Source organism: Macrobrachium nipponense, chromosome 45 (genome assembly GCF_015104395.2).
Source record: "Macrobrachium nipponense isolate FS-2020 chromosome 45, ASM1510439v2, whole genome shotgun sequence".
Classification (NCBI taxonomy): domain Eukaryota; kingdom Metazoa; phylum Arthropoda; class Malacostraca; order Decapoda; family Palaemonidae; genus Macrobrachium; species Macrobrachium nipponense.
This window is the reverse complement of record NC_061105.1, coordinates 39,635,741-39,663,240: the sequence shown is the minus strand read 5'-3', so window position 1 is coordinate 39,663,240 and position 27,500 is coordinate 39,635,741. Positions and strand designations below refer to the sequence as shown.

General features: G+C 36.1%; 1 protein-coding gene and 1 long non-coding RNA gene across 4 annotated transcripts in view; both read left to right on the top strand.

Moving 5' to 3' along the window:
- The window catches only part of LOC135214141 (uncharacterized), a 556,803-nt gene that overhangs the window by 513,302 nt on the left and 16,001 nt on the right, over nt 1-27,500 (top strand). The gene's annotated exons all lie outside the window — the stretch shown is intronic.
- LOC135214138 (kin of IRRE-like protein 2) lies at nt 3,006-26,921 on the top strand. 2 transcript variants are annotated; one of them, XM_064248226.1, is made up of 6 exons: nt 3,006-3,807; nt 15,903-16,037; nt 20,313-20,486; nt 22,978-23,130; nt 23,700-23,878; nt 26,632-26,921. In XM_064248226.1, exons 1-6 carry the CDS (start codon nt 3,645-3,647, stop codon nt 26,770-26,772), a joined length of 945 nt encoding a protein of 314 aa, XP_064104296.1. In that variant the 5' UTR covers nt 3,006-3,644; the 3' UTR covers nt 26,773-26,921. The 2 variants fall into 2 exon arrangements, with proteins under 2 accessions (XP_064104296.1, XP_064104295.1); XM_064248225.1 differs by having other exon boundaries at nt 20,313-20,492.

Below are 27,500 nucleotides of genomic sequence, written 5' to 3'. Positions count from 1 at the left end.
GATTCATAAAGAAGAAAAAGAAGAAGGAGAAGAAGAAGAACAACAACAACAGCAACAAAAACAACATCAAAAACAACAACAACAAGGACTTTAAACAAAAAGTTATGGCGATTTTTGTAAACTTCGTTCCATGCTAAAATTAACAGTTATGAAAAAAGCCCCAATGCAAAACGAAGTTCAATTGAGTAAATATAAAATCGGAACTTTCGACCTACACTAAGGGTCTCTGCAGTTTCACACAGTGGCGTTTTTCTTCACCATTCAAAAAAACAAACACGAAGACTGAGCTTTTATTACTAAAATTAACAATCCTATTATGCCCACATCACGAACCCTAGTATAAAATCCCTCTAGTCTTATCAGTTCAAATTCAGATCATACAAAATGCAAATAAAGTTCGGCTGAATCTTACACAAAATTACTTGTTTTGCACTTATGTATATTTCATGTATATTTCATGTATATTTCAGAACTGCATGCAATTTTCAAAATGGATTTCAAAATTTCATATTCATACAAACATAAAATTGTTTTTGGTTCCTTTCCAGCTGAAGAAAAATATCCGTCAAGCAATTTTCGGTAAATAATAATAATAATAATAATAATAATAATAATAATAATAATAATAATAATAATAATAATAATAATAATATATAAAGCCATAAACACATGGGCAGTGCCAGTAATCAGATACAGTGCAGGAATAGTGGAATGGACGAAGGCAGAACTCCGTAGCATAGATCAGAAAACCAGGAAACATATGACAATACACAAAGCACTACACCCAAGAGCAAATACGGACAGACTATACATAACACGAAAGGAAGGAGGGAGTACTACTAAAGTATAGAGGACTGCGTTAACATCGAAAACAGCAGCACTGGGGATATCTGAAAACCAGTGAAGACGATGGCTAAAGAGTGCATGGAAGAAGGACTAATAAAAGTAGACGAAGATCCAGAAATATACAAGGAGAGAAAGGAGAAAGACCAGAAAGAACAGAGGGACTGGCACAACAAACCAATGCACGGACAATACATGAGACAGACTAAAGAACTAGCCAGCGATGACAATTGGCAATGGCTACAGAGGGGAGAGCTCAAGAAGGAAACTGAAGGAATGATAACAGCGGCACAAGATCAGGCCCTAAGAACCAGATATGTTCAAAGAACGATAGACGGAAATAACATCTCTCCCATATGTAGGAAGTGCAATACGAAAAATGAAACCATAAACCACATAGCAAGTGAATGCCAGGCACTTGCACAGAACCAGTACAAAACGAGGCATGATTCAGTGGCAAAAGCCCTCCACTGGAGCCTGTGCAAGAAACATCAGCTACCTTGCCGTAATAAGTGGTACGAGCACCAACCTGAGGGAGTGATAGAAAACGATCAGGCAAAGATCCTCTGGACTATGGTATCAGAACGGATAGGGTGATACGTGCAAACAGACCAGACGTGACGTTGATTGACAAAGTCAAGAAGAAAGTATCACTCATTGATGTCGCAATACCATGGGACACCAGAGTTGAAGAGAAAGAGAGGGAAAAAATGGATAAGTATCAAGATCTGAAAATAGAAATAAGAAGGATATGGGATATGCCAGTGGAAATCGTACCCATAATCATAGGAGCACTAGGCACGATCCCAAGATCCCTGAAAAGGAATCTAGAAAAACTAGACGCTGAAGTAGCTCCAGGACTCATGCAGAAGAGTGTGATCCTAGAAACGGCACACATCGTAAGAAGAGTGTGGACTCCTAAGGAGGCAGGATGCAACCCGGAACCCCACACTATAAATACCACCCAGTCGAATTGGAGGACTGTGATAGAGCAAAAAAAAAAAAAAAAAAAAAAAAAAATAATAATAATAATAATAATCTAATAATATATTATTATTGAATATATCATAATTATTATTATTATTATTAATAATTATTCATTATTATTTATTATTATTATTAAGTGCCTCTGATTTTACTCGCAACTCCATTGAGTCGCCAAATCCCCCCTTAATCTCAAGAGCAACAGAGCTAATCTGAAATTCAAATCTTTTAACACCCACTGCAGCGGAAGTCCCGGATCATCCTGACGTATCTGGATTCAAAGCTATAAGTTGTTGTTATTTACTTATCTGTACCCTTTTCAATTTACTCCTCCGCCAGGGCAGTCAGAAGGCAGACAAACAGACAAGAATATGAATATACAAATATATCAATACATTGGCCTTGCAGTCTCGTACATCTCTCCATCATCATCCAGTAGAAAAAGGAAAGAAATTGTAACCCGGAAACGCCCCTTTTCAAAGTGGGGGAGCGTTCATTCACTGCATATTGGGCAAAATAAACATAGAGGAATGGAAACTCATTAATCGCTCACGTACGAGTGAAACTTTAATGCTGTGAACTCTCTCGAGGGCTCTCAGGAGCCACGAAAAGTCCTGTAGTGCCATCAGAGGCTCTTTCTCTCTCACATTTTTATTTTTTTTATTTTTACCTTCTAATGATTCGCGGCGGTTTGCTTGGCATAATGAATGTGGCTCCTTCTGGTTATGTTCTCTCCTCACTGAGAATTGATATCTAAGACTGGAAGATATTTCAAAGTGCCATCTCTCTCTCTCTCTCTCTCTCTCTCTCTCTCTCTCTCTCTCTCTCTCTCTCTGCACATTGTCTGAATTATCACTGATTCTATTCCAAAGACCCCAACCACGCGACAACTTACACCACTGAGATATTAGCTGGGGGAGATAGAGGCATATATCATGGCTCTTCTGTTAAATATTTTTCCATTGGAACCCTGGTTCGATTGTGCTTCTTCCTTGGCTTTTCATTTTAATAAGAGGGAAAAACGAGTCTGCTCTGAATATGATTCTGATCTGAGCACGAGAAAGAGCGAGGGCGTCTTTGTCTCCCAACGCAAAGGAATCGATATGCAGGGAAATTGGCAATCAGTTGCATCCTAAAAATGTCCTTTTCCCCTAAATTTATCTCCATTTCCTATTCCAGATCGTCCCTGCATGACACAAGCGACTTCTTCGACAGTCAGGGGGGAAACGAGGACGAAATCTCCCTAGACACTGAAGACGAAATCTCCCCCCAGACATCAAGTATTGGGCGCGATGGCCGTATCACAAATCGTCGGCAATGGTCTCATGTCTCAATATTTTCGATTGAATCTTGACGCTGGTGATGGAAATTCTCATGCAAGGAAAAGAAAGTCGCGTCATTCTTCTTTGATTTACATATAGGAAAGGATAATACATAACGTACGTTTTCGTTTTGTGGGTTTTGATGTAAAACGTGACAATGAGAGACCCCATTAGTAATGTTTCCAAGCTTTTTGGCTGTCTAGATGGTGAATTTGTCTAAAATGGCGATATCGGCGGAGGCTACTCTTGAGACAAGAAAAATATGAAAATGAAACAGATGTCACTTACATTTCTGATCATGATAAGAATAGATCTTTAAGATGATGTTAAAAAGTCCAAGAAGTTTCAAGACAATTGTTTTTCTTAATCTGATAAATAAACGACATTTACACTGATTCCTAGAGTGATTGTATATACAAAATGAATTTTATAAGATGGACTTGAAGGTGTTGGTAACCCATAAATAATGAGGGAAAGATAATCACTCAATTTTTTATGATTATTAAGACTTCTGTGCGAAAGTATGGTGACAAAAAGTATATTATCCTGACTTTCATTTTCCAAGCATTCAAGATGGCGATTTTTCTAAGATGGCGGAGACTTCTCGAGCTGATTGTTAGCTATCAACTTTTGACTTCTGTTAACTCAAGCGACGAAGGTAAGATTTCAATTTGATGATACTTTTTTTTTGTAGATTTGATGTTAATTCTTCAGATTTTAATGTAACAGTTCCTCATAGTAGGTTTAAGTGAGTTTATGTAAAAAAAAACTTATACTACTAATGACTCAAGATTTTTCTGGCTGGTTTTCTTGCTGGAAATTATTTTATTCAATGCTGGACTTTGGTATCAAATGATAACGCATATACACACTTATATACTACATACATACACACATATATATATATATATTTATATATATATATATATATATATATATATATATATATATATTATATATATGTGCATGGATATGTATGCATATACCACTTAACTGTACGCATGTATATACATATGAACAATTTTTCACATGGCCAGATAAATAACGGTACTAAACTACCTAAGAAATATATACACACGCACACACACACACACATCACTATATATATATATATATATATATATATATATATATATATATATATATATATATATATATATATATTAGTATATTTTTTGGGGGTGGGGGGCAAATTAATGCTTGTCTACAAATATCAAATCGCACAGGTATACAATAGACACGAAAGAAATGACCCAATAGTTAGACAAGCATGAAATCTGAGTAATGTTAAACACTGAAAAATAAATATAATAAACACTTTAAGAGCACCTATAAAACTAAAATGAAAATAAGCTTAACATATGACAATATATAATGATTCAAAAGATCTAATACATTTTAAAAGCCAGATTCGTCAACTGAAGAGTTTCTCAACAAATTAAAAGTGTGTGACGTTCCCTCTGACTTCTCAGGGCCACTTGAGAGTAAATTTTGACACTTCCGTGAAAAGTTGGTTCTCCAGAAGCCAACTCCTCCAGAGGACTCGTGAGGAAAATGCTTCAGATAAATGTGAATTTTTGTGGGTTGAGTCTGATTGCCCAAAATGCTCACTCATGCATGAATTGATGACGGAGGCAAATACAACATTGCTCGTTCTGAATGACATGTGTCTGAAGCTATCTACATTGCCGAGGGTTATGTTTCAGTTGACAAAAAAAAAAAAAAAAAAAAAAAAATTCGTGGCATTCTTATCAGGCGTTCTTTTTGTTTCGAGGCTGTTTTTACTTTCTTATTCTGCAGAGCTGTGGAATGCCATAAGTCTTACCCAGACCATTTTTAATATCCTCCACTAATCAAAAATTGTTTTTCTCAATCTATTTAATATTTCAAATTCACTTAATTGCCATTCCGATTTACGTACATCAATGGATTGAAGGTTAATGATGGTATTTCTGGAATTATGAAAGCTACGTCACAAATCCTCCGAAGAGGCTTAAAAACCCGGAAATATCAGTAAAATCATTACTAAGGTTTCCAGAGAGAGAGAGAGAGAGAGAGAGAGAGAGAGAGAGAGAGAGAGAGAGAGAGAGAGAGAGAGACTACTGTTTTAACTATGCAAATATATACAATCACATAAAGGCCCACGGGATGGGCATATTTCACATCTAGTTCACGCTAGCAGTGGAAAATAAGATATATTGAATATACAAAGATTTTTGACTGAACAAAAATGGAATATTCTGCCTTACTCTGTATTTTTCTTATGAATATGAATCCTGTATTAACGAATATTAGAGTTTTTGCTGTGATAAACAGCTGTTTATATTGGGATATGAGTTGTATGGGAAATATTCCCAGTTTTAACATTTTTATATGAAAAAAAAATCATTTCCCTATACTTAGTGTATATAAGATATTTTAATACTCACTTACATCTAGTAGTTTTAATAGTGGCCCATATCCGTATTGCTACTAGAACGAGATATTGATAAAAAAAAATGAAGAAAGTAATTGAAAAAATTGTCCAGGAATTCTTTGACAAAAGTTTCAGTGTTTAAAAATCAATATTCTAAATTTCATGGTTTTCGTCATAACCCATTCCTAGGACACTTACAACAGAAAGATCCATCAAATGAATACAATAATTCTAATCTAAACGCCATTAGTTTTTTATAAGACGAAAAATTTCTGAAATTAGGAAAAATGCATTAAACTATCAAGATAACCTTTCTTAATTATTATAAAAAATTTTAAAACTTACTGAAAGAAAAAAGAAAAATCCATGAAATGAACAAATTAATCCCATACCAAAACTCCAGTAGGTTTTTATAAGCTAAAAATAAAAAAATGTTAAACTTTTGTGAAGAAAATCCATGAAATACCAAATTATTCTCCACCAAAACTCCAGTAGGTTTTTATAAGAGAAAAATAAAAAAAACCTTGACCTTATGTGAAAAAACTCCATGAAATAACCAATTTAATCCCCACCAAAACTCCAGTAGGTGTTTATAAGAGAAAAATAGAAAAACGTTAAACTTATGTGAACAAAAATCCATGAAATGACCAAATTAATCCCCACTAAAACTCCAGTAGGTTTTTATAAGCGAACAAATACCGAGGCCCTCCTGCCAAGACCTCCGGAGAACAGCTTCTGTGGAAACAAGCTACCACCAGCAACGGGTTTTTACAAAGTAGACCAGCGAAGCTAATTGAATATTTCATAAACGGAATAATCTGAATAATACGACGCACAAGAAATTCCTTTCTTATGCTCCTCCTAGATCCCTTAGGAATAGGGCTGGCGGGAATTTACGAGGCTGCGATTCCAGAAATGCTATATTCTCCGAATACTTTTATTTATATTTTGTGTGTGTGAATCCCGCGGAGGGACGGAACTGGGGATGATATTCTGTAGGATTTCTTTTGTTTTCAGGTTGGATGAATGGAGAGCGCGAAATAGTAATACTTTTGATATACGAACGAAGCTAAAAGATATGTTTTGGTTTTTTTAGGAATGAAAGGAGGAAAAGATTAAGTGGAAAATATCTTCATTATTAATGAAGTAAAAACGAAGATTTCTCTCGCTGTGATTAAAATTTGGTGATTAACGTAAGTTCAATGAATAGTAGATTGAATAAATGGTTTTACCATGATACATCTCTCACTAATAATGGAAAATGTGCGTAGACGCCCACATCCCCACCCTCAGTCCACTCCCTACCCCCCACACCACCCCCAGTGAAATCAACAAACTTTTAATAGGCTCTGGAATCTTCTTCCCGGTTCCTTATTCCCCAGATATGATGCTTCACCGTTTCCGTAAATATTGAAGTCCTATTTCTTGCATTTATTTCTTTCTTGCTCCAACTCCGTAGTAGTGTTGCGGCATCACTGCTCCTCACACGGCGCACTGCAGGCATTACTAAAGGTTATTTGCAGCGCGCCTTCGACCTCTGCTTGCACCCAACTCTTATCTTTTTGCTTGACTTCTATCTCCACTTCCTCCCTTCCATTTGCTGTCCTGCCACTCAACTAAACGAAAACCAGAAAAGAAATAATAGATGGAAAATAGAAATGAAGAGATACAACACATCCCATTGTGGGAACTTCTTCACATACAAGATATGTGACACACAACTGCCACAGGAGTTGTAAACAGCAACAGTGTGAAAGAGTTTAAAAGAAACCAGACAAAATCATTAGGAGGACACCAGCTCCTATAGAGATAAGAGAGCACACGATGTCTCCTCGGATGGAAAAACAAGCTAAGACTCTCTCTCTCTCTTAACTCTCTCTCTCTCTCTTCTCTCTCTATCTCTCTCTCTAGAGAAAAGTGAGCACGCGATGTCTCCTCGGATGGATTAATGTCTTTGAGACATCTTAATCCTCGTAACTCTCTCTCTCTCTCTCCCCTAAAGATAAGTGAGCACACAATGTCTTGTAACTCTTTGTAAAACTCTCTCTCTCTCTCTCTCTCTCTCTCTCTCTCCTCGGATGGACTAACAAGTCTTTACGACATCCTAATCCTTGTAACCCCTTTTCTCTGGCTTGAGCACTGAATGGCTGAATGTGCCCCGGTGCTTGGCAGAATAGCCTCATTTTCATAAATCAAATCCTGCTCTTACATCTCCGATGCGGAAAGGAAGGTCTCATTTCTCCTTCGTCCCTACCGCAGGACCCTTATAGGAAGGCTCCTTTCATCATCAAAGGGTCGCGTAATAACATCCTGCGGCATCAAAGGGGTTGGACAGTAAAATCATCGTCATAAGGGCGGTTGGCCTCTGCTTTTTCGTTATAAAACAGCCTTCAACCACTGTATGAGACATTACAAACGATTGCCCACTTGACTACGATGGTGAGGATGGATCTATTCCATTCTCCAATAAATATAAATATATCTGAAAACGACAGGTTTATGTATGTACGAGAGGGAACTACTTTTATCCTTCTCGTGGTCAGGTCGGCAAGGTGACCTCGTTGTGGTGATTATGGTATCGCGGGTTCATTTCCCGCTACCTGACATCATGATTTCTTTCATATTTCTTTGAAGTTGGATCTCGAGGCTTTGTAGTGACAAGCATATCCAAAAAAAGAGCAAAGAATTTGAGAAGTTAAGAGGAGATTGTGGCTATTACTTTACATATACACAGATGTTTGTGCGAATTCTAAAGTACCTGTAGTGTTGGTTCTTGAAGATATCATTAATATTTCGATAAATTGCTGAATATTATTCCCCTCTAATATTTTTTTTAAAAATATGGTTCTAAAGGATGAGATCCAGTGCATGAAACTTCCAAGGCATCAAGATTCTTTTTCCAGAAAAGTGAAGGATTTTCATTCTTTTATGCGGGACAGAAGAGAGCCAGTCGTCAGACTATGCCTGCTGCTGATGTTATTAACGAGACATTGGGAAGAGGGGAAGACTAGAAACAGCAGGAGGGCAAAGGGGAGAGCAGACCCATTTGCTGGGCTTTGGGACGATTTGACATTTTCGAAGAAGACGCTTCTGTTTCTCATACTTGTTTTTAATTATATTTGATCTTTCCTTTCTTTATTTCCTAGATAATATAATGAAAGGAAAACAAGAGGTGACATACTACCTAACATGGCTTAAAGAAATCTTTTAAAATTATCAATTTAATTTACTATTATTATTATTATTACTATTATTATTATCGAAAACTTCGATAATCATCTAAAAACACCCTGGAATTTGGCAACCCGTTCGTTTATTAACGAGAATTGCTTCCCTCCGCGATAGCTCCAAAGCCTCTTACGGAAATAAGATAGAAAAAATAATAAAAAGAGGAAAAAATATAAAAAAAGTCTTGAGACCAAAGCAAAGGGGCAATTTATTACGTTCCAGACTCGGTGTTTCCAATCGGCCTTCAACCCGACCATCAGGACTTTCCGTTTACATTCGTTCAACGAAGCAACACCGTTCGTTCACTGGACTACACCGATTTCTTTCAAACAATTTGGCAAGTTTACGCCAAATTTTCGTGTCGATTTCTGCTTCTTTCTATTCTGTTTAACTTACCATTCTCTTCGTCTTTCTCCTCTGGAATGGACTATGGAAGGTAGTACGTTCCAAAATAATTTTCTTCCAGGTTTTTCTGGGCATTTATTTTCAACTGTGAGTAACTTTCGTTCATTTTCTTAGGAAATGTGGACCGGAACTTCTGTAAAAATCTCGTAGGTTGCAAGAAGTGAAGGAAGTCTAACTAGATCTATAAGTGAGGTGAAGCAAAAAACGATAGAAAAGGAATAACTTTCCTGAGTTGTGGAACTTGAAATGGTTTCAAAGGCGCCGAAAAAATTGGCAGACATGAAAATCGACTCTGGAAATAGCAATGGAGAAGAAGAAGAAGAAGGAAGAAATAATAAATGTTATTAATAGGGAAGGAACACGCACTCAAGCACTGAGTTTTCCATATACACACACACACACACACACACACACACACACACACACACACACATATATATATATATATATATATATATATATATATATATATATATATATATTTATATATATATATATATATTATATATATCCCTTTTCAACTTACAGTGTTTATAGAACTTCTTAATCACTCAGCTCTCATCATGTATTTTGGAGTGAATGTTCCTGTCCCAAAAGGCTTCTGACCATAGTTGACTAACTACCAGGTAATATAGTCAATGTTCTCCAGCCAGGGCCCTTTGATGTTGAATGTAAATGTCTTTATATGACAGCGTTATATGAACTGACGTGAAAGACTCATAAAAGAAACTTAAAAATTATGTCAGATATTTCAAATAAAACTAATATCTTCCTTTCCACGATATACTTTAAGGTAACCGCTATTCACTACTGTGTCTAAATAAATTTCAACAATTTCAAACGAATAGAAATAACCGATTATTTGCCAAACGTTTGATAGATGGAGGTCTATACGTTCATTGTTTTAACCCTTACTGGTCTGGACTTAGTCTCTGCATTACGGAGAATTCTCTGAAGGTCAGTTGTGGCGAATCCTTTATCTGAGAGAGAACTTCAACTCCAACAACAGATTATGACTCGATTCAGTCAGTTGAACGAAATTGTTTAAATTCTAAGCTGTGCTTTGCAGCTCTCCTGTGCTTTGCGATTCTCTGTGGTGTTGCACATTTTACAGTCAAGACATGGTACTTTAAACACAAGAGAATTTAGTTTTCAGTTATATGCATATGAATAATAAGCGAATTTCCGATGGACTTGATGTAGTGCAAAATGAATGAAGTGTCGAACATGAGGTGATGAGTGATCTCTAAAACATATTCTATTTGCTTTGCTGACTGCTTACTGGATGGCATAGACACGTTACAATATCTTGGGTAAGGAGTTGGAGGAATGCGTATAATTCCAGATCACTTACAGTTCAAAAACCATCAGATATAGAGTGTAAAATATAGTCTAAATTCCGAATTTGTGCACTAAATAAACTACACAGAATGCAGTCTATCACAGACACCAACAGAACACAAGTGATTACAAGGACTCGCTATAGATACTCAAGGATTTTCGTATTCTTAGAGTCCTGACTAAAGAACTACCAAGAGCGATGCCCTAACTGCTTTCCTGCAGTATTTGTCTGTTCCAGTAAAAATAGATGCACTGGAATCCATGTGCATCAGCCAAACAGAAAACAAGAAGACGCCAGAGAGGCTCTTGAAAGCAGACTTGGTCGACAAGAGCTTCTGGGATTATTTGTCAATGACTTAATCCGGCAAGACCAGTCACCAGAGGAGATCCTCTTCAATAACTCGCAAGTTCTCACTCAGATCAGTGAGAGGCTCTTGACTCTCATTAACTACGATTTAGAGATCAAGCCCTCACTTTTAATTCCCTTCCATTTGTAATTTTCAAAATTTATGCTGCATAAGTAAGTCGTTACCCAACCCTTCAACCTTCCATAGTCACGTTCCAAAGATGACAGGACTATTGTCTCTCTATTGTATGTACCTTATCAGCTTTTTGTGGGGTGGGTTTATATACTATAAATATATATATATATATTATATGTATATATATATATATATATATATATATATATATGCATATTTGTATATAATTAGTATATATAATATATATCTATATATATAGTATATTATATAATATTATATATATATACATATATATATATATATCTATATATATATATCTATATATATATATATATATATATAGATATTATATATATATATATATATATATATATATAGTATATATATATATATAATATATGTGTGTGTGTGTGTGTGTGTGTGTGTGTACACAACTTCCCAATAAACATCATCTAAAAGTACCCACCCAACTCCTTTTAAAGAGAGAGAGAGAGAGAGAGAGAGAGAGAGAGAGAGAGAGAGAGAGAGAGAGAGAATTATATATCTGAACCAAATTTGTTATCTATTATATAATAACAGATAGCAACCCAGCACCTAAATCCATCAATAATTTTAGTCTTTCTGCAAAAAAAAAAAAAAAAAAAATAGCAAATTACCAAGGAATATCCTCAAGACCACATAACATCCTACAGGCGACCATAACATCCGAAAAAGTAGTCGTCTGAAGGACCCTTTAGAAGGTATATGGCACAAGGAGAAGGAGGGACGAAGTCGAGGGTCCTTGACAATGACCCTCGGATACCTCCAGGATTCGCTCGAGAGGCGAATCGTGACTTGAAGGATGAACTGACATTTTATCTTGTGATTGTTTTAGAAGGGGGTTCCATTATTATTATTATTAATTTATCGGTCACTTGTCCTTGTAGGGATAGAGAGAGAGAGAGAGAGAGAGAGAGAGAGATAATCTTTCTCGTTCTTGTCTGGACTTCCTTGTTTTGATTGGGGTGGTAAGGAATATGGCAAATGGAAATAATGACAAAAGGAATTACGCTTGGAAGGTTAAAATGGAGAAATTAGAAAAAAAACATGAAAAGTAATTAAATATATCTAACATAAAACGTTATCCCTTATTACGTGTCTTTGCCAACGATGATTGTAAATACACACTAACAACCTCATAAAAGACTTGTTAATTACAAACATAGCCTTAATGACTTTGAAAGGAGCAGTAAGAACAGTTCAACTACTCCGTTTTAAGAGGGGAGGGGGGAGAGAACTAGACACTGGAAGAACTAGGGGGTTGGGTGGAGGGGGGGTGTCCCTATATGCACCAAGAGCATCAAAAGCATCATGAAATGATGTCGCTCCTATTTGAGGGCCGGTGTGTTGTTGGTGTGTAAAACCAGTTAAAGTGAAAACAGAAAATAGCCATTGCTAAGGTACCCACGAATTTCCATTAATTAACCTTCAATACTACAAAAATACAAACACAAACTTACGGGAAACACAAGATGATATACGGAACAATTTTCCAAAACGGAATATATCTATAGAAAACCGTTTATTAAAAAAAGGAAGGCGAAGAAATAAAAGCATAAACTATAAGGTGACTTCTACACAAAAGTCAGATGTTAAAGGGTTTTTTTCTTGAAAAAAAAGGAGAGCTCATCAATAATATAACTATTTCGGAAGTTATTTCGCAGTACTCAGCACTTGAGACAACACAGAAGAGGATGAAGTGTGTGTGTGTGTGTGTGTGTGTGTGTGTGTGTGTGTGTGTGTGGCTGCAGAGCGTGAAGACGTAAGACATGTAATGAGAGAGAGAGAGAGAGAGAGAGAGAGAGAGAGAGAGAGAGAATTCTTCTGTTTAGAACAAATGGCTCGTGCCACAACGATCTTTGTTTCTGGCGTCTGGTTCCTGGCTATTGTTCCTCGGGGCGCCAGATAACATCATTAAAATCCTAAGTAGGATGTTTCTCCTTCTTCTTCTTATTGTTCCTGGGGTTTTTTTTTTCTTTTTTTTAGTGTCTTTCGTTCCTCTTCTTCCTTGAAGGTGATTCTTGAAGTGGTGTTTATGCACTCTGGAATCTGCTCTTCCTCTGTTTCACAAGGAACTATATATTTTCTTAATGAACGTTTTTCAGCTGCTGTGAAATGTTAATATCGCATGCAAAAATATTTTCCAGAAATACTTTACACTTTTATGTTGAAACTAAAGGTAAAAAGTAAGAGAGTAAAAATAGATTATATGCAGTCTGAACAAAGACTTCACGAGATCTGCTACGAAAAGTACAAGATGATTTTTTTCAAGGCCTATTCCATACTACTGAATGGAAATTAAACTGGAGTGATCCTGTTTGAAGTTACATAGAAATGACATAGAATGAGAGATATTTGAATCATTAATAAATATTAGTCCTGATAGGTGTTGAAATCAATCTATCTCGGCTCATTGGATGAAGTTTTTAAAACTTTGTACAGAGGGGAATCGCAGGCATCAGCTTTCATCATGTCACATTCTATAAGTATATAGTGGTTTTAAAAGGAAAAACTTGAGTAAACGAGAACTTCCACAATATTGGTACTAGAGCATTTTACACTCAAAATGGGGTGATTTTTACACTGTTACCAAGTGTTTCAGTAAAAGGTGTTTTCTGTTATTCTGTTCCATCTGTTGTTGGGTCTGGGAACGGAATCACGATAAAGGAAAAGGCCAAAGACTTTTGGCTCCTAACTATCACGACTAAATTTTACCTACAAAAACTATCTGTATGAATTGTACACTTGTCTTTGAATGTAAAAACTATATCACGCAAAAGATGATTTTATTCTATTTTGATACACGATGTAATATTAAATGTTCATTTTGATCAAAGCAAATTATACAGTGAGGAAAACTTGTTTCCAGAGATGAGTCATTTTGCATTCATTATCCAACCCGGGAGGCCACACCCTCCCCAAAACTGCTTCGCATCCTCATAATCCAATTTCCACGCTTCAAGCTAAATACTTTAAACTCAAGAATTTGTTGACAAATATGGTTTTAATTTCCAAATGCTTTTCAGTATATAACTAGAAATCTTTACAAGTCATATAAAAAACGCAAAGAAAAGGCAGAAAAAAAACAATAACCAAAGAAACTCGTCATAGAAAGGGCATCAACTTATTTTCGAGAACAGAATAAAGCAACTAAAGATCGACCAACTAAAACCTTCAGTCTCCTCTGGCTGCTGCTTCTTCTTCTCGGAAATGGACACAGGACATGAACACCGCCCAAGCGGAACACGGTAACGAAAAATGCAGAAGGATTCCGAACTCCCATTTCTCAGAACAGAATGGGAGATGAAGAAAGGAACTCAGAGTTGTGCTACCACTGGCTCACTCAGCGAGAGAGAGAGAGAGAGAGAGAGAGAGAGAGAGAGAGAGAGAGAGAGAGAGAGAGAGAGAGAAAGATTCTACAAGGCACTTCAGCTATGTAAATATATTGCATAAATTTTGAGTCTTGTCTCGACGGAGGAAGAGAAAAGTCTCTGCATGTGTTTGCGTGCGCGCGCATGCGCGCGTCGATGAGAGAGAGAAAGAGAGAGAGAGAGAGTCCTGGGGGCCAGCTCCTCTTCAGAAATATCAATTACACAAACATATCTTGTTTTCTTTTTCTTTTTTTTTAATTTATTTCATTTGAACAAGCGAAACTTTCCGACGTCTATTCGAGTTATAAACCGTCCCTCACCCGGAGACGTTTTATGAAGCCCGGGAGGAAAATTGCTCTGAACGAAGCCAGTAAACAAACGCCGGAAGACAAAACTCCAGCAAACAAACGAAGAAATAAACTCGGCAGACAATTCTGCAAAGTGCAGTGGAATAAGGAAGAGACAGACGATAAACTTAGCCAATTGCACAAGAAGGAGAGCAAGTAGGCGCCATCGAATCGTCAGTATTAGAAGGAAAAGTTCTCTCATGGGACGTTTTAGAGGAAAACTCTTAAGATGTTATCATTTGGGCAAAATTGTGTGTATATATGAGTATGATTAATGTTAAAAGCCAATAGTGATTTTATCTGTGTTCCGACTAAATCAAGGATTTTAACTGCTTGTCACCATTATAAAACAACACCATTTATTTTTTTTCTAAATATTGCTAAAACCACGTCAGAGTTTCAGCTGTTTTTGGATTGAAAATAAATCTTTAAATATAGAACTGTGTACACCTGTCCTTTTTTATAATTTTCGTTTATTATCTCAATGTTGAAAAGATTCAAACTGAAAGGGGTTAAACCGAATTAGATCAATGTTATACTATACAATAACAAGACTATCTTAGAATGCGATAAAGTAAATTGTTATACAAGCTACCAATGCTACTTTGGCTAGTTATCTACGCGTCACCTACTCCCAGGTGGTAGCATTAAACATGACGGAAGCTCCTTGGGACGCCGTGTTTAGTACTAGCCCCTCGGGGAACGAAGTTCTATATACAAACACCCATTTCTGTATTGCGTGGTCGACAAATTACTTTCATAAACGACATCTTCGTGCGGTCGTCTACTTTACATTTAGTACCATACGGTGTTTGGTACTAGAGTAGGTTCACATCACCCGTACATCTGATGTCTAGGCCAGTCCCTTACGACGCTCCTGATTGGCTTATCAACAGCGAGGTGGAACATACATCCGGCCTATGTGAACTCTCTCGAGAGACTGAGAGTTTCCAGCCCTGTGACTGGCTTATCAACAGCGAATCAGGAGCGTCGTAAGGGACGAACCTAGACATCAGATGCGCGATACCACCTCGGAGTAGGTGACGCGTAGATAGCAAACCAAAGTAGCACCCAAACTACCTCGCTGCATCCTCATTCCCTCCCTCTCTCTCCCCCATAATCAGCCGACCAAGAAGAGCAGCACTTCGTGGTGGTTCCCGAGAGCGTCGAGGTGAACCTCGGGGAAGACGTCGTCCTCAGGTGCGTCGTCAGGAACCAGCAGGGGAGAGTCCAGTGGACGAAGGACGGCTTCGCCCTCGGTGAGTTCACTTCCAAGAGTAAGTCAAAGTGACTTATGAGTATACGAAAACTTGCTCCCATAGAGTAAGGATGAGTTCACACAACAACACTTCGTGTCACCAACATGTTACCAACACACGTTGCCAAAACATAAATGTCACAGACAGGTTGAAGACGAGAAAAAACCGTTTGGTATATACTTGATGATCATTTGTAACGCTGGTTTGGACTACCAATAAATAGCTTTTTTTTTATTTAACCAGTTGGTGATGTTTGTGCCTTGAGTTGGCAATGTGAACACACCTTAACCAACAATATAAACATTATGGGAGAAAAAGTAGTTTAAGGATTTGGAAACAGGCCACTTAGACCTGGTGTGAATAAGGTACCGCGACTCCAAGCACTGAGCACTGAAAGCCACTGCGTCTAAGATAGGGCTTGAAACCAAAAATTCCTGAAAAGGCAACAAGATCGATGGTGACAAGAAGCATTTACCAAAAAGATGTCACTAACAGTGCATCTTCAACGCTTTCATTCATTCCTATTATATTTATATATATATATATATATATATATATATATATATATATATATGTATGGTGTATATATATATATATATATATATATATATATATATATTATATATATATAGAAATATATATATATATATATATTATATTATATTATATATATATATATATATATATATATATATATATTATATATATATAAAGATATATGCCACGACGGAAAAATAAACGAAGGAGGATCTGCGAGACCTTTCGTTCGAAAGGTCTCGCAGTGATCCTCCTTCGTTTATTTTTTCCTTCGTGGCATATATCTTTATTTATGGATTTATCACGTTCCTAACTTTCGTGATTCAGTTATACATATATATATATAAATATATATATTATATAATATATATAATATATATATATATATATACTATATTATATATATATATAGTGTATTATATAAATACGATATATATATGAATAACTTGATCACGAAGTATATAAAACGGGATGCTATGTATAAATAAAGGTTTTTTGCCGCGAAGGAAAAAATGAAAAAGCGAGATACCCAAGTACTTTCGGTCCTGTTCAGACCCTTTACTGAGGCAAACTGATTTTACAGAGAACAACATAGTCAAAAGAAAGCTTAATATACAAACTGACACTACAAGATTAGCAAGCAATAAGGGCGATTTTCACTCTACAGAAGGGAGGAGCCGCCTGAGGGAAGCCACACCTTGAAGGATACACGCAGTAAAACAATGATTTTCCCAGAAAACAGTACAATTTGAAAAAAACACGGGAGCATATACAATTTAATATCATGAATTTTACACTAATTTTCCCCCCAAAAATTATTATTAATGAAAGGACGAAAGAAAGTATAAATATATATATATCGAGCAAGAGAAAGAGGGAGAGAAAATATCGAACCAGAGAGAGAGGAGAGAGAGAGAGGAGAGAGAGAGAGAGAGAGAGAGAGAGAGAGAGAGAGAGAGAAATAATAACTATATACATGTGGACTAATTTATTAGTTGTTCATTTATTTTAAGGTCTGTCATAAACATCTTACAAATATTATGGCGTCCAAATGGCGTTACATTCCCAGACTAAGATTTAGGTTGTTTTTATTAGTGATTTGTAAAATTGCCGATCCCACTAAATTTCTTGAAAAACATATCATTAGATTTAGCAATTACCGAGGTATCACCCCAATTAATACAATGAGATTTTTCACTCAGATGGATAAACAGTGCTTTTGAAGTCTGGGCTGTTCTAACTGAATACATATGCTGCTTAATCCGTACACAATAAATTTTTACTGACTGACCAACGTAAAACGATGGGCAATCCTTACAAGGAATTTTGTAAATGATGTTGTTATTTGTTACGGGACTATTCTTAATTAGCATATCTTTAATGGTATTGTGATAAGAGAACACTACATTAACATTAAATGATTTGAATATTGATTTTTTATGGTTTCAAATCCACGAAAATAAGGTAAGCTAAGTACATTTTTAGGCATTTCTTTTCATTAATAGCAACATAAAAAACTTTTTGTGAGCTTTTTGATAACATAAATCAATTAAATGAGGTGGGTAGCAGAGATCGTTTCCTATCTTTTTTATGCATTCTATTTCTCGGTCCAGATATTGTGGACTCGTGATACACAAAGCGCGTAGGAACATAGAAGAAAAAAATTGAAGATGCCTAAAAAGTACTAGCTACCTTATTTTCTTTTTTCGTGGATTTGAAACCATAAAATCAATATTTAAATCGTTTAATGTTAATGTAGTGTTCTCTTATAACAATACCATTAAAGATATGCTAATTAAGAATAGTCCCGTAACAAATAACAACATAATTTACAAAATTCCTTGTAAGGATTGCCCATCGTTTTACGTTGGTCAGTCAAGTAAAAATTTATGTGTACGGATTAAGCAGCATATGTATTCAGTTAGAACAGCCTACCCTTCAAATGCACTGTTTATCCATCTGAGTGAAAAATCTCATTGTATTAATTGGGGTGATACCTCGGTAATTGCTAGATGTAATGATTATGTTTCAAGAAATTACTGGAATCGGCAATTATACAAATCACTAATAAAAACAACCTAAATCTTAGTCTGGGAATGTAACCATTTGGACCCATATATTTGTAAGGATGATTTATGAAGGACCTTGAAAATAAATGAAACAACTAATAAATTAGTCCCACATGTATAATTAGTTTATTTCTCTCCTCTCTCTCTCTCTCTCTCCTCGCTCTCTCCTCTCTCTCTCTCCTCTCTCTCTGGTTCGATATTTTCTCTCCCTCTTTCTCTTGCTCGGTATAAATATATTTATATTTTCTTTCGTCTTTTCATTAATGATAATTTTTGGGGAAAAATTAGTGTAAAAATTCATGATATTAAATTGTATATGCTCCTGTGTTTTTTCAAATTGTACTGTTTTCTGGGAAAATCACTTGTTTACTGCGTATATCCTTTAAGGTGTGGTTTCTCTCAGGCGGCTCCTCCCTTCTGTAGAGTGAAAATCGCCCTTATTGCTTGCTAATCTTGTAGTGTCAGTTTGTATATTAAGCTTTCTTTTGACTATGTTGTTCTCTGTAAAATCAGTTTGCCTCAGTAAAGGGTCTGAACAGGACCGAAAGTACTTGGCTATCTCGCTTTTTCAATTTTTCCTTCGTGGCAAAAAACCTTTATTTCCGTATATATATATATATATATATATAGATATATATATATATATCTATATATATATATATATATATATATATATATATATATATATACCTATATATATATACATATATAAATTCATTCCAGTTTTGTAAATGTTCAGAAGTTCATAGAAGGTCAATTTCCCATAGAAAAATGCCAGTCTTTAAATCAATACATGAAAGCGGTTCCAGACAGTCATTCTGACGCTTCTGCAAAGAACAAACTCATTAATGCTTGAAAAAAATGAGCCTCACTCCAGTATGGAAATGAATCCAGTGAAATAAAATCTGACTAATCATATTTTAAGTGTATCGAAGTAAAAGGGTATTTGCTCTCTGAGAAACGACATTCAATTTCCTTGACAGTCAATTAGTAATATTTGGTTATAATTGAAAGCCAACTCAATCATGGAAATAGCATGTACCAATACTTTTATGCAAATTGATATCGAAGAGTAATCAAAGTGTGATGTATACATGTAAACATTTCAGACTTATCACAAACTATATATATATATATATCTATATATATATATATATATATATATATATATACTATATATATATATATATATATATCATAAATAAAAGTGTGTGTGTGTGTGCGTGTGTATATATTTCTTAGGTAGTTTAGGTACCGTTATTTATCTGGCCATGTGAAAAATTATTCATATGTATATACATGCGTACAGTTAAGTGTATATGCATACATATCCATGCACATATATATATAATATATATATATATATGATATATATATATATATATATATATATATATATATATATATATTATATATATATATATATATATATGTGTGTGTGTGTGTGTGTGTGTGTGTGTGTGTGTGTGTGTGTGTGTGTGCGTGTGTGAGTGTATATGTGTGTAACAGATAAAGACAGACAGATAGAAAGCTGAAACAGCTAAATATAACAAACTAACAGACAAAAAACCAAACAAACACTACCCAGTCAGCAACACTCCCACTGAAACCCGTCATGAAGTCAGATTTAATAATCCCTTCCCTATCCTTCATTCCTCTTCCTCCCCAGGATTCGAGAGGGAAGTTCCAGGTTACCCTCGATACTCCTACCTGGGAGATCCTGCGAAGGGCGAGCACCACCTGGTGATCAACGGCACGACCTTGGAGGACGACGGGGAGTACCAGTGCCAAGTGGGACCCACGGGCACGACCAGTGCCCTCTGGGCAGCCGCTAACGTTACCTGTATGGGTTAGTCCAATGGATGAATAGTGAATGGAAAGGGGAATGAGGGAATGAATGGATGTATGAATGTATGAAAGGTTGGGGCAGATGATGAATGAATTGACGATATGAGTAAGAAGTACGGAATGAATGATAGAATGAATGAATCAATAAATCAATAACCAATAGGGAAAGCGAGGTAATGAATGAATAAAAAGCATGAGTAAGAAGTGAATGAATGAATGGGGGAGTGAGATAAAGAATAAAACATATGAATGAGTAGATGAATGTGGAACAGCGAGGTACTGAATGGATGAGTAAAAGGAATGAGATTGAGTGAATGCAAGATGAAGCAGTGCATAAAATTCCTTCTAAGCATTCACACACCAAACGAGTAGTTTCCGTTTACATTTCAAAAAGAATCTTGCATTCGGGACGCCCCACGTTCGAATGCGTCTCTCCCAAGAAATGCATGAAGACTCTAAACCAGGTGAAATCATTTTGTTTATCTTCTGAAATTCCCAAAACCTTATTTGCAAAACAAATACCTCGCGTGCCAATCAAAAATACTTCTGCATGAGTTTTGCATGTTCCCTGTTTGTAGTCGTTAACACTTTCCAAGATTTTCTGTTTGGTCGTCCTTTTTGTGAGCTCACTTGACTTCGTTTCGTGGGTTTCAAGAGATTCTTACTAAATCACTGAGTACCGTAGTATAGGAGAATTAAGACTTAGATGCAGTAAGACTTTTCCGTTTAAAGGATACTTCAGCTAAAATTCATAACGTATCATAATACTCTCCAGTTCTCATTTGACCTTTCAGAAAACTTCTTATTGATTCGACTTTTGACAAACCTTGTTCAAAAAGGCTAGACTCTCAGGATGAAGAAGTTTTCCAAATTTCTTCGTAATCGTCCATCAAATTCATTTCTCACGAAAGACTGGTCAAATAAAATGAAATAAATTAAAAATAAAGGATGGAAATGTCTAATAAAACAATGTTGTTCCAAAAACCAAAAGCAACAAGGGAGAGATATAAGAAAACAGAGAAAGCAAAAACATAATACATGGCACATAACCTACAGCAGATTAGTAAAACAATGAAAAGAAGCGACAAATATAGATGAGGAAAATAGTCCTCTCTTAATCTCCATCTCTTGCAATCAACCAGAAAATATATTGGACAATATGAATTTTCCGGATCCCAGATGAGGTCCCAATCCACGAAATTGGCGGAACGTAAAAGTGAATTCTCTCGGTGAAGAGTTTCAACCCCGTTCAGTTGTGACGAAAAAAAAAAAAAAACTTCCTTCATTAACAATTTATTTCCTATTTACTGGGATCCGACTAAAATCTAACTTTTATTTACAAAATCGAGTCGTTGACGAAAAGCAGGAAATTCAAGAGAGCGAAAAACGCGAGTAGAAAGAGACGAACACTGCGCAAAAATTCTGTCGCGAAAAGTTGTCCTTAAAAAGAAGTAATTTTGGACCAAGCAGTCCTGATTCGTAAACTTTTCTCGTCTTTCTTTTTAATTATGATGCAAAATTGTCCAACTTCTTTTTTTTTTCGCTCTCTGAAATGAGAACGAGAAAGTTATGATGACAGCAATGATTTGGAGAAAGACTTCAACAAAGAGAAAAAAAAAAGGGGTGCGAGGATGTTAATGAATGCCCAGCCTGATTGGGCATTGCTTGTAACACAACCGCGATCATACTCTTCACTAAATCAGTGATATGGTTCAGGGAACACTACATAATTAACTGTGGCGCGTAGCATACAATTTAATTCAACAATACTGCCAGTTATTCTTAGAATTTATTGTCCTGTGGATGAAAGAAACATATTTATGCATCAATGATAAATTCCCCAATATGTTTATAAAGTGCCATATATTGATATACAATGATATGGATTTCTCGTTAAGCTGTATTGTACAAAGGTATTATCCTATGTAGCCTAGTCCTGTAGCAATGGAATGTAAAGCCCTAAGCATGGCTCGACTGCTGCTTGGTGTTGTGTGTTCTCAGTTATATTACCTGTACAACGTTATCCTAAAAACGTTTTACCCTTATCTGCTTCCAAGTAGTAAAATGAAGTAGTTTTACTCCAATACACGACTGTGCTGCACTTTATTATTCTGTATTGTAACTCGTTCTGGACTGCACAGTACCGTACTGTGCTGGACTACAGTATATTCTACTGAGGTACTCTGCACTGAGCTACACTGTAAAGCAGAATTGATATCCTGTCCAGAACAGGGTTGCACTGTGTCCTACAGTAGACATTCCTTCCATAAACTCTACCATGCTGTACTAAACTAAAACTATGAAAAACTATTTCCTTCCTTGTTCACTGACCACTTCTACAAATACTGTACTACAGTCCATTTCTTTAGTACAAGTACATTTCCCTACACTCTACTTTACCTACAGAATGCTCTGGTGTAGCACAGAATCACTCTGTCACAGAACCCACTGACTAACGTAGATTACGAATCTATCTCTCTCGCCAGTGGCTCCGTCGAGCATCATCGTCAAGGGGGACAGAGAAGGGAAGACGGTGGAAGGGATTCAGGGGCAGACCCTCCAGCTCGAGTGCGTCGTCAAGGACGGTCGGCCAGCCCCTTCTGTCGCCTGGTACAGGAACGGAGTCTTGCTCGATCAAGGTATGAGTGATATTTAAACAAACACACACACACACACACACACACACACACACACACACACACACACACATATATATATATATATATATATATATATATATATATATATATATATATATATATAAGTACAACTAAATCATGAAAATATGGAACGTGATGAATATATAAATAAAGACAGATTCCACGGAGGAATGAGAAACGAAGGAGGTCTGCAAGGCCTTTCGACTTCTTGTCCTTTACCTAGGAGATGAAGGAAAAGGTCAAAAGGTCTTGCAGAATTCCATCGTTTCTCTTTTTCTTCGTGAGAACAACAACTTGTTGTACAAACAAACAGAACAGAGGAAAGTGACACAACAGAGCACAAGATCTTTCGCCTTCACCCACATTTTCAGGCAAAGGGTTTGCTCTAAAATGCCACAGAGTGAAGGTGAAAGATCCTAGCAACTCCGTTGCTTCACTTTCCCCGTGGTGGCCTTATACTCTGGCTATTATTCACATCTCTGACCACAGAACCTGAACATAATCTATTTGATGAGCATCATCTATCATCCTCTGCCAATCTCCGCCAGAGCTGCACACGGAGAGGCTCGAGACCTCACCCAACGGGCGCAGCTGGAGCGTCATCAGTCACCTGTTCATCACGCCTGAAGCCGAGGACGACGGCCAGCAGTTCACCTGCAGGGCATGCATCCCTCCCTCACCAACTCCCCGACGCCTTTGGTTGCCTCCATCGCCCTTTCTGTCCTGCGTAAGTTGAGGCTGTGAACTGTGCGCGCATGTGCTGTACATTCGTTGTGTTTATGTAAACGCCCAGAGTCTGCGTAAAAGCTTAGAATGATTGCTTATTTGTGATTTGTCGCTGGAAGATGTTCTGGGAGGTTATTTATTCGTCGATTTATCTGTCTATCTATCTGTCTGTCTATATATTTATATATACATATAGTATATACATATATATGCAAATATATATATATATATTATATATATAATATATATATATATATAATATATATATATATATATATATATATATATATATATTTGTATATATATGTATATACTATGGGAATGAGACTTTTTGGCGTAGCCCGTTTGGCGTCGCTGTTTCGGCTTGGCCGATTCGGCGTAGCCGATTTGGCATATAGAAATTTTCGGCGGAGAGACTGTTAGGCGTCAAATGACTACTTTGTCGCTGTAAACAACATTTAGCCATAAAATAGATACTTCGTCGTTATAGCGCAATTAGCTCTCATTTTAACATTTTTTTTTTTTTTTTTTTTTTTTGTTTTTTTTTTTTTTTTTTACATTTTTACTTTTTGGTAGCAGTTTAGAATTTTTCAGTCGTCTAAGCCCTATTGTACGCAATGGAAGGAGATATTTTAACAAAACGTGGAAGAAGCAAAGTGATTCACGATGGATACCTTTTTATTTTTGATGCAACGAGCAAGAGTGATTCTGAATTAAAAATTCTGGCGTTGTGAAACAGAAAGATCGGTGCAAAGTAAGATTAAATATGAAGGATGGAAAAGTGATTCGCCAGTTGAATCAACATACCCATGAACCTTCTGAAAGGACGTGTTTGGCATTTCTAGAAAAATTATCGAACAAAGACGTCGAAAACAATCTGACGCCTAAACGGCTACGCCGATAGTGCTATTAGTTTTCTGACGCCGAATCGGCCAAGCCGAAACGGCAGCGCCAAATGGGCTATGCCGAAACGTAGCAAACCCATATACTATATGTATACACACACACACACACAAACACATATATATATATATATATATACAGTGGTACCTCGAGATACGAAACTAATCCGTTCCGAGGCAGCCTTCGTATCATGAGTTTTTCGTATCTTAAACCGCCACATTTTACATGTAAAATGCTAATCCGTTCCAAGCCCTACAAAAACACCCCAGAACTCCAAATTAAATTTTATATTCCAGGCCTAAAAACAACACATGTTCTAAGGGTTGTTACGACGCCGATCCGACGGAAGAAATATGACTCCAAAAAGGCAAAATACTGTTACATACTTGAGTATATTCAAACTGCATGTAATGTTCAACCCCATTTTTACTGCATATATTAGGACTTTAGCATATGTCCCTTAGCAATAAGCCTAGCCTATGTTAGCAGTTGCTACTGTAGCCTAGCCTATGATTCTGACATCTAAACCTAAGAAGCTAAAAGCTTAGAATATGCCAATAAAATGTATAAATAATCAGTATGTACTCATTTCAAATAATTATTAATTAATCATTAACTATAATACACAAACAAACAAAAAAATACCTTCCAATCTTGTGTTTACATTCAGCTCTTACGAGTACTGAACGAACGCCAGGCAATCACTTTTCCTAAGACACAGTAAGCCATAAATTTTCATTAGTACTCTCTCAACTAATGAAACTACCAAACAGTATATTAACCATTATTTTCTATTCTTATTCTATCTTACCTAATGGAGATACCGAGTTACTGACAGCTATGATGAAAACATATACGTAACATAATATTAAAACAGAAGAATTCTAAAAATACGTATTTGTTGGCTTCGATGATAGCAGTCTGATTTATTTTATATTTTATGATATCTAATTCACAATTTTTTTATTAAATGTATTGCATGTACTCATTTCAAATAATTATTAAGTAACCATTAAATATAATAAAAAAAAAAAAAAAAAAGCTTCCAAACTTCTGTTTCACCATCAGCATTATGATATCGAACGATCGGCAAGCAATCACTTTTCCTAGTACACAGTAAGCTAAAAATTTTCATTATCTCTCTTCAACTACTGAAACTACCAAACGTATATAACCTTCATTCTATTTCTTATTCTTTATCTTTCATCTTTACCTAAATGTTTTTTTTTTTTTTTTATTAAATGTATTACATGAATAAGTTTTCAATTTACAGCATCCTTTTACCTATAGAATACATAAAGCACAAGGGGTAGATGCTGACCAATAGGAGAGCAGGATCTTATGGGGTGACTAGCATCAGGAACCAATGGGAGAGCGGGAGGATGGTGGTGAGTTTACTCAGTTGGCGGCGCGCGAGTTTTAAAATTGTTCTCGGTGGTCCAGGCGAATCTCGGGACTTTACAGCAACAACCTTTCGTAACTTGAGCAATTTCGTATGTAGAGCCGTAAAATTTTTTGTATTTGCTTTCGTATCTCAAGTTTTTCGTAAGTTGAGTCTTTCATATATATATATATATATATATATATATATATATATATATATATATATATATATATATATATATAAGATATAAATAATTACACAAACACACACACGCACACACACACACACACACACATATATATATATATATATATATATATATATATATATATATATATATATATATATATATATATATATATATATATATATAATATGTCAAGAACATATATTTACTCTCAAACTCGTTCTGTAACCCCTACGAATCATCAGTGTAAACAAACCGAGCTCTTCTTCTTCTCTCTCAGACCCGCCAAAACCCCCGGTCATCAGCGGGTACTTCCCCGGAGGTATCCTTAGAGCTGGGGACCTCGTCACACTCGCCTGCCAGTCTCCCGGGGGCAATCCTACTCCGGAACTCACCTGGTACAAGAACGGCCAGCTCCTGAAGCCTCAGAATTTCACCTCGGGAGACGACGAGGGAAAACACGAGGAAGGGAAACTCAGTCTGGTCATCAAGGTGAGACCAGAAGACGACAAGGCTGTTTACGAGTGTCAGGCTGTCAACGAAATGGCCGAGGAGCCTGTGAGTGCCAACGTTACCTTCACTGTCCATTGTAAGTCTGGATCTTATCATTGAAGGGAGAGTTGTTTGCTTCGTTAATGTTGTGAGACAATGATAAAAAAGATGACTCCTCTCTTGTTTATTATAGATTAATTTAATAAGAAACTTTACTTATTCTAGCTTTATGGGTAACTCTTGTCGACTATTTGAGTAATAAGTAATGGAACTGACCTCGAGCTAACAAGTTAAGAAGAGAGCTAACGAAAAAAAAAGTATAATGAAAGAACAAATAAAATAATGAAATCTTGTGATAACATGAAATTTGAGGTTCCTCGATTTCAAAACTCTAAGATTTATTTCTCTACTAATATTGTTCCCCAAATGAAATATTTCCAAACTTGGTTAAATATTTCTGAGGAGAATTTTGATCACGAAGTATATAAAACGTGATGCTACGTATAAATAAAGGTTTTTGCCACAAAGGAAAAATGAAAAGCGAGATAGCCAAGCACTTTCGGTCTAGTGCGACCCTTTACTCAGGCACAACTGATGGTAATGAGGAAAAACATAGTTAAAGTAGGCTTAATATCCAAACTGACATTACAAAGATTA